Source organism: Dendropsophus ebraccatus, chromosome 14 (assembly GCF_027789765.1).
Source record: "Dendropsophus ebraccatus isolate aDenEbr1 chromosome 14, aDenEbr1.pat, whole genome shotgun sequence".
NCBI classification, from domain to species: Eukaryota; Metazoa; Chordata; class Amphibia; order Anura; family Hylidae; genus Dendropsophus; species Dendropsophus ebraccatus.
The window spans coordinates 33635130-33648562 of NC_091467.1; the positions used below are offsets into that span (position 1 = coordinate 33635130).

General features: G+C 41.8%; 1 protein-coding gene across 2 annotated transcripts in view; it reads right to left on the minus strand.

Moving 5' to 3' along the window:
• Positions 1 to 13433, minus strand: part of ASIC2 (acid sensing ion channel subunit 2) — a 597272-nt gene that overhangs the window by 249206 nt on the left and 334633 nt on the right. Inside the window, exon 1 of one of the 2 annotated variants that reach the window (XM_069952706.1) lies at positions 6361 to 7282. The exons of the other annotated variant lie outside the window; for it this stretch is intronic. Within the exon in view, the coding sequence (XP_069808807.1) occupies positions 6361 to 7002 (642 nt within the window). The 5' untranslated portion in view covers positions 7003 to 7282. Of the gene's footprint in view, positions 1 to 6360; positions 7283 to 13433 lie in introns of those variants that run through there. 2 annotated transcript variants of the gene reach the window in all.

The following is a 13433-nucleotide window of genomic DNA, read 5'->3' on the forward strand; positions in this document are numbered from 1 at the left end:
GCCAAAATGGAGGCCAGGCAGGATTAGCAGTAGCCAACATGGAGGCCAGGCAGGAGCACTTTTTTTTTAAGATATAATGCTATACACCTGAACCAGGTATTTTAGTCTCTCAGGATAAGACGGATGTGATGGACCTTTCTAATTGAAAGTGTGTCTAAGTATGGAAATTGGGATATATATATATATATATATATATATATATATATAGAGCACTTTTTTAAGATACAATGCTATACACCTGAACCAGGTATTTTTGTCTCTCAGGATAAGACAGATGTGATATAGACAATATCAGAAGTATATGACTTGTATATCTGTACCGCACGTTTTGGTTCCGTGCACCCTTTGCTGTCCTATGCCTAATCTATCTGTCTATAATTCGCCCTCTCTATATTTCTCTCTCAATCACTAGATGTTTCTCCTCTCCGCTTTCCTGATCTTTCCTTTCCTTTCCCACAATATCTTCTTAGTAGTCTGTAATACACCACAACAACAGCAGCTTGCTTCTTCTTCTCTCTCTCCCTCTACACACTGCGTGGTGCGGTCATGTGACTGCTCGTTTTAAAGCAATACCGACGTCACACAGGGGGTGGGCTAGTACAAGATCCCTGCTGATTGGATATGTTCCAGGCATCATGGGAAAGCGCTTTTCCCGCCCCGGAACACTTCCTGCTTTGTAGAATGGCGGCTGCCATTTTAGAAAGCAAGAAAAATTTCCAAAAATCCGAATCCGATCGGACTTGGATTTTTGGGAAAATCCGAACCGGATCCCATACAGGGCGAACTGGTTCGCTCATCTCTAATCGTGACCCACACATAAAATGGTGATATCTACGACTGACAGAAGGGACATCACTTCATTATTTCTGAGCACTGACATCACTGCATTATTTCCTAGCACTGACATCACTACAATATTTCTGAGCAATGACATCACTGCATTATTTCTGTGCAATGACATCACTACATATTCCCTGTAAAGTGACATCTTGTGTTCATAGAAAACCTCTCCTGCTCTCCAGATCAGAAAGAATACACTACTTCCTGTAAGACGTTCAGCAGCTGATAAGTACTGGAAGATTTGAGATTTTTTAATAAATCACAAAACTCTGGCACTTGCTGGGACCAATTGATTTATACGAATTTTTTTTGTGAACTATTCCTTAAAAAAGGCTCAGGAAAGGGCATAACATATCCTATGTATGAATAGAGGAATGAATGGAGGAATAAAGAAGACGATAAAATGAAGAATGAGTGATGTGATTTTCCTTCTTTTATTGATATGGTTGAAGAATCATTGATGTGCATTATCCATCACTGACATCCTTTTAGTGTGACTTCCCCTACATCTACTATTGTTATATCACTGTGAAGTATATTCCTGTACTGTGACTTTGCTGTACACAGAATCCAACTTCTATTATATAACTGTACAATTATATAACTATTTTGACGTCACTGTGTGCATTATTCCTCTGTTGTATCTTAACTGTATGTGGTATCCTACTATTGTGAAGATGGATGTAGAAGCCCTTTTACATTCACACTTACCGGATCCACAGCGTATTTTCTGCTGCGGATCCGCAGCAGATCCGCAGCAGATTTCATTTAAATAACTGAACACAGCAAATGATCCTAAGCAGGTAAGACTGATGCATTTTTTTCATTTTTTGCATTTTGGGGTACCAGACCTCTTTTAAAATTAAAGAGATTTTGAATAAAAATCTTTACCTGTTGGTCTCATTTGCTGCTTCATGCCTGCGGCTTAATGTTCCACTGATCTTCAGGCAACTCCAAGGTCTTCTACACTAGTGATGAGTGAACATGTTCATAAATGTTCGTAGGTTTGTACAAAAATGACGCTAATTGTTTGTGTTCGCCGATCACGTACTTTGGTTGATGATCAGAAAGGTTATAACGATCATTTTTGAACATATTCGAACGTGAGAACGCTTATCTCACGATGTACTGTACACAACTGAGCAATTTACATTTTTCACCTGATAATCTGTACGCATGTATGTAACTCGAGACCGAAACAAACGCAACTGCGTAATTTACGCTTTGCATCTAATAATCTGTATGCATGTGCATAACTCTAGACTGAAACATACGCAATATTTCAAACTTGTGGTGATCATGGTGATCATCATTTCAATATTGGGCACTATAATTAGTTGTTATGACCCCAGAACTAAACACAAGACATAATCAGGGTAGTTTTTTTTTTCAACAGGTTGAGAGGAGAAGCCACCATTATATTGCATGACAACCTAATAACAGAATCCAGTTGTTCTAAATAACACATGTATGCTTGTGGATGGCGCTGAGCGACACAACTGCAGAGAATCTGATTTACTACATCTGCTTTTCCAATTAGTCAAATTTCCCTTAGCTTGTAAAGCGAACGATTCAGCTTGTAGGTATGAGTTAGATAAATTGCTGCAAATGGGTTTTCCTAATACATAAGCAAAGCCGAAATGAGACCTACAATACAAGAGGATCATGAAAAATGGGAAAATGTTTATAGCTCTTATATTTGTGATGAGATATATAGAGTCAACTAAGATTACAGCTCCAGGAGGGAATCTAAAGACCGCTAATCTAAAGTCTGCTTCTCATTCCTGTCAGGTGCCGGGTTGTCATGAAGACCTTGTATAGATGCAAATCACCAAATATATCAATATCTACTTGCAGTCTGGTTTACATAGGAGTATTTATACGCCGGGTGATTGATGTATTTGACAATTTTGATCCATACAAGGTCCTAATGATAACAATGAAGCAGATAAACCTCGGGGCAATGTTGTCATTAGGTCCGGGCAGTTTTATAGGCGTTGGGCCTGTAACTTCAAGTGATCATATTGAAGCTAGTAAATATTAGAAAACAGATTTCCTAGGTATAAGGGGTAAATTTTAGTGATGAACGAATAGTGAGATATTTGAATATTCAATATTCGTACGAATATCCCGCGAATATTCGATCGAATATTCGATCCCATTAAAGTCCATTGGAACAAGTATTTGATTAGAGAAAAACATCTATTTGACCATTTGGAGGGTGAAACCGGAAGCTGGGGGAGTTGAACGCTTATTGAATATTTATATATCTCACTATTCGATCGAATATCTATTCGATCGAACAGTATTCGCTCATCACTAGTAAATTTACATGAAAATTGTGTAGGTTTTTCTACTAAATTTGCATAGATAAAATCCACACGCAAGTGAATGGGATTTATTATTTATGGAATTTTTGTAGATATTCCCTATTGGAAACCCCTAAGAGTTTGTCTTGCTGATTGGTTGTGGCCCTCAACACTTTAGTACAGTCTCGACATCCTAACATGGGAATCTGTAAGTGGCTCAAATGAGCCTGGGAATATCATATCTTTTGTTTATTTGACTACATTAGATGTACATTGTGACATTCCCAACCTGACATATGGTCCATTTCACTATGATGTTATAGGGCACTAGCAGGCTTGGAGGATCAAGACATAATCTTTACACCATTGTTTTATTGTGTGACATCTCAACTCTTCTTTGTCAATTTATCAGGGGCTTATTTGGTTGGGATAGCAATAATATGACCCTCTTTGTTGGCCACTGTGTTTTTAATGTTGGCCTCCTGATGATCCCAAGCAGGGGGAAACACGTCAAGTGCATGGAACTGTCAAAGATATATATATATATATATATATATATATATATATATATATATATACATATATATATATATATATATATTTATTTATATATATATATATGTATACATATACACACTGTATATATCTTGGTGTGTATGCAGGCAACGATCAGACGACTAATGAAAATGTCATATGTTGTTGATCGTATCTTTTGAACTGAACATAAAATCTTCACTAAAAGTTAACAAATCTTTCAGTGTATGTACACATTGTTCGTAATTACAAACATTCGAAACCTAGAGTTTACAAACGATCGTATTTGCAATGGTAACTTACGACTATCATTCTGTGTATTCTAGTGACTAATTTCAGGTCATTCCCAAAAGTGCAGCCACTGGGTCATTCCCAAAAGCGCAGCATGGGCAGCCACTAACATACCTGATGAACTGCAACTCATCTAACTTAGAGATTTTAAACTCAAATGTAACTCGACTGGGTACGAAATTGATATTCTTTATGTGCAATCAACAAATGACACAGACACATCTTGTCGCATTAGTCAAAAAGAAAGAAGATCAATGGCCTCCTGTGAAAATCACGATACAACAGATCAAAGAAGTGAGAAAGAGACTGTAGAAATAAAGTGTCACCTGTCACAGTACTGGCATCGTGCAGAGCTTTGAAACACTTTTAACTTTGTCAAGTCGAGCATGATCAGAAGTGGTGATCTGTGGTGGCCTAGATTTATTTACAGGGCTTATACAGTCATAGGTATAGTATAATAAAGTTGACTTACTGTGCTGAAAAACTTTGGAAACAGACTGGAGAATCTGCATTCGCCACATACGGAGGGGGGAGCTCAAAAACATCCACATACCCACCATATGTGGTGACCGTATGAAGGGCAGAGCAAGCTGCAGGCATCAGGGGTATGGAAAAAAATACGGTAGAGTGACGCTGTTCTAAAAAAAAAAAACACCTCTTTCACCTGTCTGGCCTTGTATCCTACCGCTATTACTGTACCTCCTTCTCTGCCTCTCAGATCTCTCTGATGTTTTTTATAAATTTTTCTTTGCTGTGCGTCGAAGAGGGGTAGTCTTATAAAGCGGGTATATTCCAAGCTTTAGATTTTAACTGGAAAAGTTGGTGGTAGTTTTATACGCCCAGTCGTCCTATTTGATGTATAAAAACTGTATCAAAAGTTCTGCAAACTTATAAAAAATTATAGAGGGGATTTATTAGGACCATTTTCACATAAGTCTCCACCAGTGCATGGGTATTCTGGATTAGAGGTACACCCATATAAGTTGCATGTCCTAACCAAAATCCATACTGAGCTGGTGTAGATTTCCATTACAGTTGACACAGGAGAGGGATATGCCCCCTTCATGCCATGCCACGCTCCCATACTTGCCTACCTGGCACACCAGGAACAGACCAGGCAAAAGTCTCAAATATTTGTGCAAGCTGTGCGGTTATGCAAAGATGTGTCCATCAGAGATTACAACAATAGGTCAATGTCAGCATTTTTACACCCTATGAACATACCTTGCACTCTCTTAGTTACTTTGGCACCACACTGATGGCTTGAGCTGTTATAGTTTAAAGTTGTCAAACACCATATAAAGGGGTATCCCCATCTCCTTATCTCAGCTACCATACCTCCTCTGGCCTGTCTGCCGCTGCAGGACGCAGTAAGAAAGCTGGGATTAGGAGATGGACTACCCCCTTAAGTATTACATACATTTCGGCCACTGAAAATTAAAAATAAATAATGCAGTGATCACTGGCAGAAAGTGGAAACACTGATTAAGCTGCATTAAAACAAGACTGTATTACTCCTTGAAGTAGTGGTTGGTTACCATGCAGGCCACAGGAGGTCAAGAAATTAACCTCTTCACTAGCAGACACAAAATGTTACCGTCTTTTACTTGCCCAGACTTCTGACACACTCACGCAAGAGTACACAAACCTGAGGATCCAATATGATGACTGACAGGAAACTCGCCGAAAAAAGGGTTATTATTCAGGTAATTTTGGGCTGTAATAGTGCTTTATGCATTATCAGGCAATTTTTAGGAAATAACAATCATGATATAAGTATATGCTAAGGATCAGAAGGTACTATAAAATGAACAGCCTGAAAACATATTGCAGAGCTCCATGCATGCTGTTTACTGCATCTGTTTTACTATCATATGGTAAGCATTATATCCCATTTGGCTGTAATGTTGACGATACAGACACTTTAGGAGAACACATGGACAAGTAGTCCTGGCTATCCTTAGTGATACATACCCACCATCACTATCGACAATATTATATCAGATGAATTTCACAGTGTACCCAGAAAATGTTATAGCCTTTAGCACTGTATCTGTCCAGCGTGCTTACATAAAGAATGAAATGCAGGTGAGATAGAAGGCAGGGATCATCACTAAACAAACCTTTTACTATAAGGGAAGGTAGTGTCCCAGTGTATAATCTCAGTGGATTACACAAAGTGGCCCTTTGATAGAAAACATAGCACAGTATGACTCCAGGGTTGTACACATGCAGAAGAAGCAAGTATGAAAAAGAATTTGGAGTAGTAAACTCACCGCAACTAAATTATTGAAAAGGCAAATATGGTAATTTGTACTTTTCTCTGTACACGAGCAACACAGTCTACAGACCTAGAATAAGTAACAGAATAAGTAATAACACTTACGGTGGAGAAATTGTGTGGGCCGCAGGCCTCTCCCCGATATCTACAAGAAAGCAGCATGTCCTCAAGCTGGTGACCCAGTCTGTCCATGAATCCAACACTGATCCCATCAAAGTCCCGAGGTGGCAGAAAAAGCCGGAAATCGGCCAGTTTGTGGAACCACTTCTGCTTGTCCTCGGGCAGTAACTCTGATAAAAGTGGACGAGCTGTACGATTGGCAAGGAGAAGACCCAACCAGTAACCCGCAAAATAGAGATCGCTTTTGCTGAGGCGGTGAAATCGTACAGGGTTGTTGTTGCAGAGAGTGACAGCTGGAAAGGCCAGTTCCTTGCTCCATTCTAGTTGCACCCGTGTGTGAGACGGAAAGGACAACCAGTAAAGCAGCCTGTTGGATGACCAAGACAGTAAGAGTCCCAGTGACGTAAAGAAGGCAAGAAACCAAAATGCTCTTCGTTGAAATGCCAACCGTGGTGAGCATATGTATTTTAGGCCATGCAGCTTGGTGTGCTCTAAAGTGGGTAGCGATAAGGCACGGCGTTTTTGTGTCCGGGTATAACATTTGCGTGGCACCGCCTGGGCATCTCTTCTGGCTATACCTGCGGGGCAGCTGCCAGCTGGAGCCCGGATCCTCTCTTCTCGAGTCATGACACACCCCCAGGGACTCACCAGCAGGGGGGCATCTCGCACTGGGCATCGGCAGCAAAGCTGGGCACCACCACCCCCTCATTCATTCAGTCAAAGGAGTGCCCAGACTTCTAGCTTAAATGCAATAGCCCAGCAAGACCCAGGCTGGTTGCTAGACCAGAGGCAAAGTTGGCATGCCACAGTAGTCAGTATTACAGCCAGCACCCTACGTGAACCTTCTCCACTCCCCTCTATATCCTATGCACTGCTATCTCTGTTGCCAAAGTTCATCCTTTCTTATACGTCAATCTCTTAGGCAGAGGAGCAAAAAAGTAATGGCAGTCATTTTACCCTCCATACCTCCCTTTCTAAATCAGAAACCTCCTTAAATGAATGTACAATAATAACACACGAGCAACCAGTTGTCTCCCACACACTTCAGAGAGGGAAAGACATTTCTCCTTTTCTGGTAAGCCAGATTGCCATGACAGTGGGAGGCATTCAGAGCACAAGTAAAGAGTAAAAACAACAACTCCTTTTTGTCTTCTTCTGCCAACTCTCAGCCTCTGGAGCAGGTAGCAGGTAAGCAATTAGAAAAAGAACCCTTCATCTGATGATCCTGGCACTAAGAGAATGTGTGTGCTGTCTCCCACCGTAGCTTCTTCCGGTAATTTCCAGATCTCTTTTATATGCTTTCCAGGCAAAAAGTACTAAAGGCTACAGAAACATCCCCATGTCCATTTTTCAGGTCACGAGAGGAAATCTGAAGCATAGCATTCTTCATGGCATCTCTCACTTTCTATGTTCCTCAAGGATCAACCATCTGGTAGAGAATCCAAGTCGACCAGCCATGACAACGTCAGAGCATCTTAATATTTCTATAATACTCTCTTCCCAATGTTTAACAGCAAGCTTTGCAGCGTAAAGCTGCTCCTCCTAATGTCAAGGCTCGAAAGGTTGAAAACTTGGCACCGACGTCTCTGCTATCAGGCTGATTAGCCCAGACACATTGCCGAGCTCTGTGCACTCAGTCACCAGACACCAGAGATACAGCCACACCAATATCTAGTAGTTTTATCCAGATCACTCACCGTACTTTAAATCCAACAAACTTTAAAAATCCAGAGATGGGCTGGGTGAGTTCAGCACTGCGGACAGCTCCGTCAGCATCAGGTCCTCAGCACCAGCAGATGCAGAGCTCTTGCCTTCCCAGTATATGTTCTGCAGACAGACAGACAGCACTCAAAGCTTCTCTCTTTGTACCAAAGACATCTCAAAGAGCGATTGATGTTATTTACATGCGGTGATGCACATCTTGCCTGCAGGGGAGTAATCCAGTGTAAGGGTCAGTCCGGCTAAGTTGTTACAAAGAGCTGGCACATCATGTGTCCCTCTCTCTCCGTCTATGCTGCACACAGGCATCTCTATTTGTGCACCAGTGCAATCCTGCATTACCGTATTTCTCTCAGTACAACAGTCAGCTCAGAATTACCAACAAGTCTAGAATAGCAGGACTTTTACATGATTCAGAGTCCCAGAAAAGCACAACACTATTTAGTTGTCTTTACATTTCATATAGCAAAATCCAGGAATCAAATACTGTGCTAAAGAGAAATAGGTGTCCCTTTGGTCACTAAAAAAATAGATTTCTGACAAAAGGAATTAAAGCTTGCTTGAAATGTATAATAATACAGTCAGACATGAGGCATAAATCACACTGAAATACTGAGAGTTGTCATCTAAATCAACCTCGGGCTGTCATATATTCTATTAAGAGTACCTTGAAAATGTAAATTACAAACAATTCAGTTTATAAGATTCACCTTTCTTTAAAGTAAAACTGTTAGGTTCTCAGGTCCTCACAAAACGGTCGCAGGACCTGACAGGCCAAGAGAATCGCGAGTCATGCTCCCCCCCACCCCCCTGCCAGCCACAGTGCTGGATAGGCTGGATAAACTCTTCAAAGAAGGTTTTCCAGTACTTAAAGGGCTTGGCCACTTTATATTAAAATAGTTCAGTGTACTGTATTAATAAGTGTCCACAGCTTCCTGAGGTAAAATCAGACTCTTCTTCTCCAGGCTGTGCTTCCCTGCTCTGTGGTGAGTCTGTCCAGAAGATGGATGACATGGAGAAGCATATGACCATGCCCCTCCCCCAGTGTCCACCATAGGCATACAGGTTCAGTGGTGGACATTGGGGGTGGGGCATGGTCACATGCTCCTCCATGTCAGCCATCTTATGGACAGACTCACCACAGAGAAGCGCAGCACAGCCTGGAGGAGAAGAGTCTGATTTTAGTTCTATGAGGCACACAGGGGTCTGCTGTCAGTAACTGCAGTGAGTATACTTACTAATACCGTACATTGTACAACTGTACTCTAAAGTTGCCAACCCCTTGCAAACCCCTAAAAAACATAGCTGCTTCCTTCCTAAAACAGTGCTGCACCTATCCACAGGTTGTGTGTGCTAGTATTGGTGGACAGTAAACTTTAGTGATCAGTGCCAGGCAGCAGCTGCCAAGGCTAATAAAATAATGGGATGCATCAAAAGAGGTATAGATGCTAAAGATGAGAACATAGTTTTGGCTCTTTATAAATCACTGGTCAGACCACACATGGAATACTGTGTACAGTTTTGGGCACCGGTATATAAGAAGGACACAGCTGAACTGGAGCGGGTGCAGAGGAGGGCAACAAAGGTCATTAAGGGAATGGGTGGGTTACAGTACCAGGACAGGTTATCAAGCTTTGGGTTATTTACGCTAGAAAAAAGACGTCTTAGGGGCGATCTGATCACAATGTACAAATATATGAATGGACAGTACAGTGATCTTTGTAGTGGTCTTTTTACTCCTAGGCCTGTAACTATGACAAGGGGGCATCCTCTACGTCTACAGGAAAGAAGTTAACGCCATCAGCATTGACGCGGGTTCTTTACTGTAAGAGCACTGAGACTATGGCCAATAGATTTATGGCCAATAGATTTCTAGTGATACGTTGATCCAGGGATTATTCTGATTGCCATTGGAGTCGGGAAGGATTTTCTCCCTGTGATGCGGCAATTGTTTTCACCTTCCTCTAGATCAACACAGTAGGATTTCCCTAGGTTGAACCTGATGGACCCTTGTCTTCTTTCAACCTTATTAACTATGCTACTATTACAACTCCAATTCAGTTCACCGGAAAAAATCTGTAATACCACACAAAAACTGAGAAAAAGGGTGACGCTGTTTATGTAGGAAATCAGATATGATTTTCCAATCCTAGATACAGTAAGTTTGTTAAGATATAGGAGCCAGAGTTCGTTTGTACCCCATATAGCTATGCCTCTATGGTGAAGTCTATTAGTTCATTTGGGGTTGAACTTTATATAGTCACATAGGGCTGTATATATAATTTCTGAAGGACATGGGGTTACATGATGGGTAAGAAAGATATAAGCAGAGAGGGGAGGCTGATATCTATCTATCAATGTAATACATGCATATTTATATACACATTGGGGGACATGTATTATCCGGCGAAATGTGTTTTTTCGGTGGAAAGTGCCAATTTACGAATAATTTTAAGCGCAAATGGGCGATTTGCGAATAAAATATTCGCAAATCTGCACTTTTCAACGGGTACGCCGGGGGGCGGGGAGGGGGTGTGGAGGGGGCTGAACGGGGATCGTGGACTCATAGTCCGCGCGATTCATCATTTTTGTATCTTAAAGATACGCCGAAAACCTACTCCAGTCCTCAGCTGGCGTAGGTTTTCGGCCGTGCGCACCGGATTTATTTAGAGGCAGCCCGCCTCTACATAAATCCCCGTAGCGACGGAGATGCGGGGACATTTTTAAGTCCGGCGTAAAAAACTTCGGACTTAATAAATGTCCCCCATTGTATATAAAACACACACACACAGCATTTCAGATCTACATTGGAGAACCCAGCTGAAAGATGTCAGGGCATGATGGGAATTGTAGTTTAGCACCAGCTGGAGAGACCTGAGTTTGGCAATCCGGGAGTACACAATAGTTTCTACTAATTTCAAATAATTTCTTGGAAAAACATACAAGGCTGCATACAATGACTGCTTTGACACCTCTGGTACTATACCATACCAAATCAATATCCTCTTCTTTGGATGCATTACACATATAACTTATTTAAAAAATAATTGATGCTATATGCGCAATGACGGCCGTTGTTATGAAAGACGACCATCATTTTTATATAGTGTGAACCTAGCCTTGTGGAAATAAACTGGACCGGCAGTAGCCCCAGAAGTGCAGTAACCCTCGAAGTGCAAAATTTGACACATTGCTAGGCTCGCTGCTTAACAGAATTACTATTCGGAGAATGACCTGTATTTCACACAATCCCCCTCTGGTCAACTGTGGTGCTCATGTGTGATGCGTAGAGAGCAGCACGGCATACAAATGTGTGATCCAGTGCGTAATGTGAACCATTATGCATGGCGTGTGTCACTGCTCCTCCTGGTGGACAGATGAGGACATGCAGTTACATTTTAGAGCTCGCAATCTCAGTACGGCTGTCATAAAAGGGAAATAAAATTGGAAGTAGTCTATCAGAAAGCCACATATTATGTTTATAGACGTTCTGTAAAATATGCCATTTAATGTCAATCACAAGGGCATTTAATGGCCATTCTAGATACAGATCGTTCCCACGGCGTATAGAAAATGATACTCAGATCAGTTCTATCGCTGTATATCCTTTCTTTATCGCACTAGATAAGTAGCCTCTGACCTGGGAATCTTCACAACTACAAATCCCAGCACTATATATGTTTTTTATTCTTTAAACAAATTGTTATAAGCTGCTGAGAAGGACTGTGTTAGTAATACTTTTGAGATGTGACTCGAGGATCTCGTGCAAAGTAAAGTAAACAGGTTGGCTTTTCTGTGTAGCAGTCCCTAGTGAGGCTGGATAATGATTCTGAAAGAGCTGCCCTTTAAATGCCAGGACTTCAGCACTGTGCAAACGGCTTTTACTTCTGGACTGCCCTTACAATAAGAAGGTGGCCAAAATCCATGACATTATACTTCTTTTTCTAAAGTGTTTGACTTACAGTAAAGGGAATGAATCGAAAAAAATACAGAAAATACATCAAATAAATTCTCTACATTGGGTAGGGGAAATGCTGAACCAGCAACGTGGTAAATCCACAGAAATCTTTTGGCATGTAGACTCAGTAGTCAGTAGTAGGGATGAGCGAACTTTTAAAAAGTTCGGTTCAGTTCGATCCGGCGAACTTTTCACGAACCTAAAACGAACCTTGCAATAACGGCTGAATAATTGCAGCTACAATAGTGGAAGTCTGTTAGGGTATAGTTTTGTTTAGTTGCAGTTGCTATTACAATGAAAAAAGTGGAACAAATCAAAGTGCAAAAAATCAAAGTACAAAGTGAAAAAAAAATTTGCCAAGGTGTAAGTGATTACACGGGACATAGGACACAAAGTTCCTTGGACCCAGTAGGGTGGAAAACAGACATTTGACAGTGGGACCAGCAGCAGTAATAGTACTGTATTGGACCCAGTATGGTTGAGTACAGACAATTGATGGAGGAGGAGGAGGAGGAGGCAGTAGGACTTCATTGCACCCAGCCCAGTATAGTTGAAAAGAGACTATTGGAGGAGGCGGCACAACTTGATTGCACCCAGCCCAGTATGGTTTAAAAGAGACTATTGGAGGAAGCATCACCACTTGATTGCACCCAGGCCAGTACGGTTGAGAACAGACTATTTGAGGAGGAGGAGGAGGAGGAGGAGGCAGTACCTGATTGTACCCAGGCCAGTATGGTTGAAAACAGACTATTTGAGGAGGAGGAGGAGGAGGCAGTATCTGATTGTACCCAGGCCAGTATGGCTCAGAACAGACAATTGACGGAGGATGTTCAGCCTTGGAGTGGTGGCCTGGGAATCCTCGCTGATGATGTTGTTCAGCGCACTTTCCAGAAAACGGATGAGTGGGATGATGTTGTTGATCCCATAGTCATGCCTGCTCACAAACAGAGTCGCGTCCTCAAAAGGGATCAACAATTGGCAGGACATGTTCGCAGAAACCTGTGCACTATGAGGTTTATCACATACAAGGTGTATGACTCAGCCCTCCCTGCTGCACTGCAGAGAAAAGGTTCCTCCCTTTGTTGGCTACAACTCTTCCCACTGTTAGTTGACCTTTGGTCAGCCATTCATATATCTCCTACCTGATGGTCTGGAGGAGCTCCTGCCCACTGTGGCTCCGTTCACCCAGGCTCATAAAATGGAGGACAGCCTGATAGCAGCAGGCCTGACATCGTTGGTAAGACACCGGGGCAGGTTGGACTGAAGTCAAAGTGGTTGCAAGCTGGTGGAGGCAGAACTTTTTCAGAACTGGCCCCCTAAAGCCCCGGGAAGGTGAAAGTGGCAAGAATGGGCTAACTTTCTGGTGGTCTTCTGGGGGAAT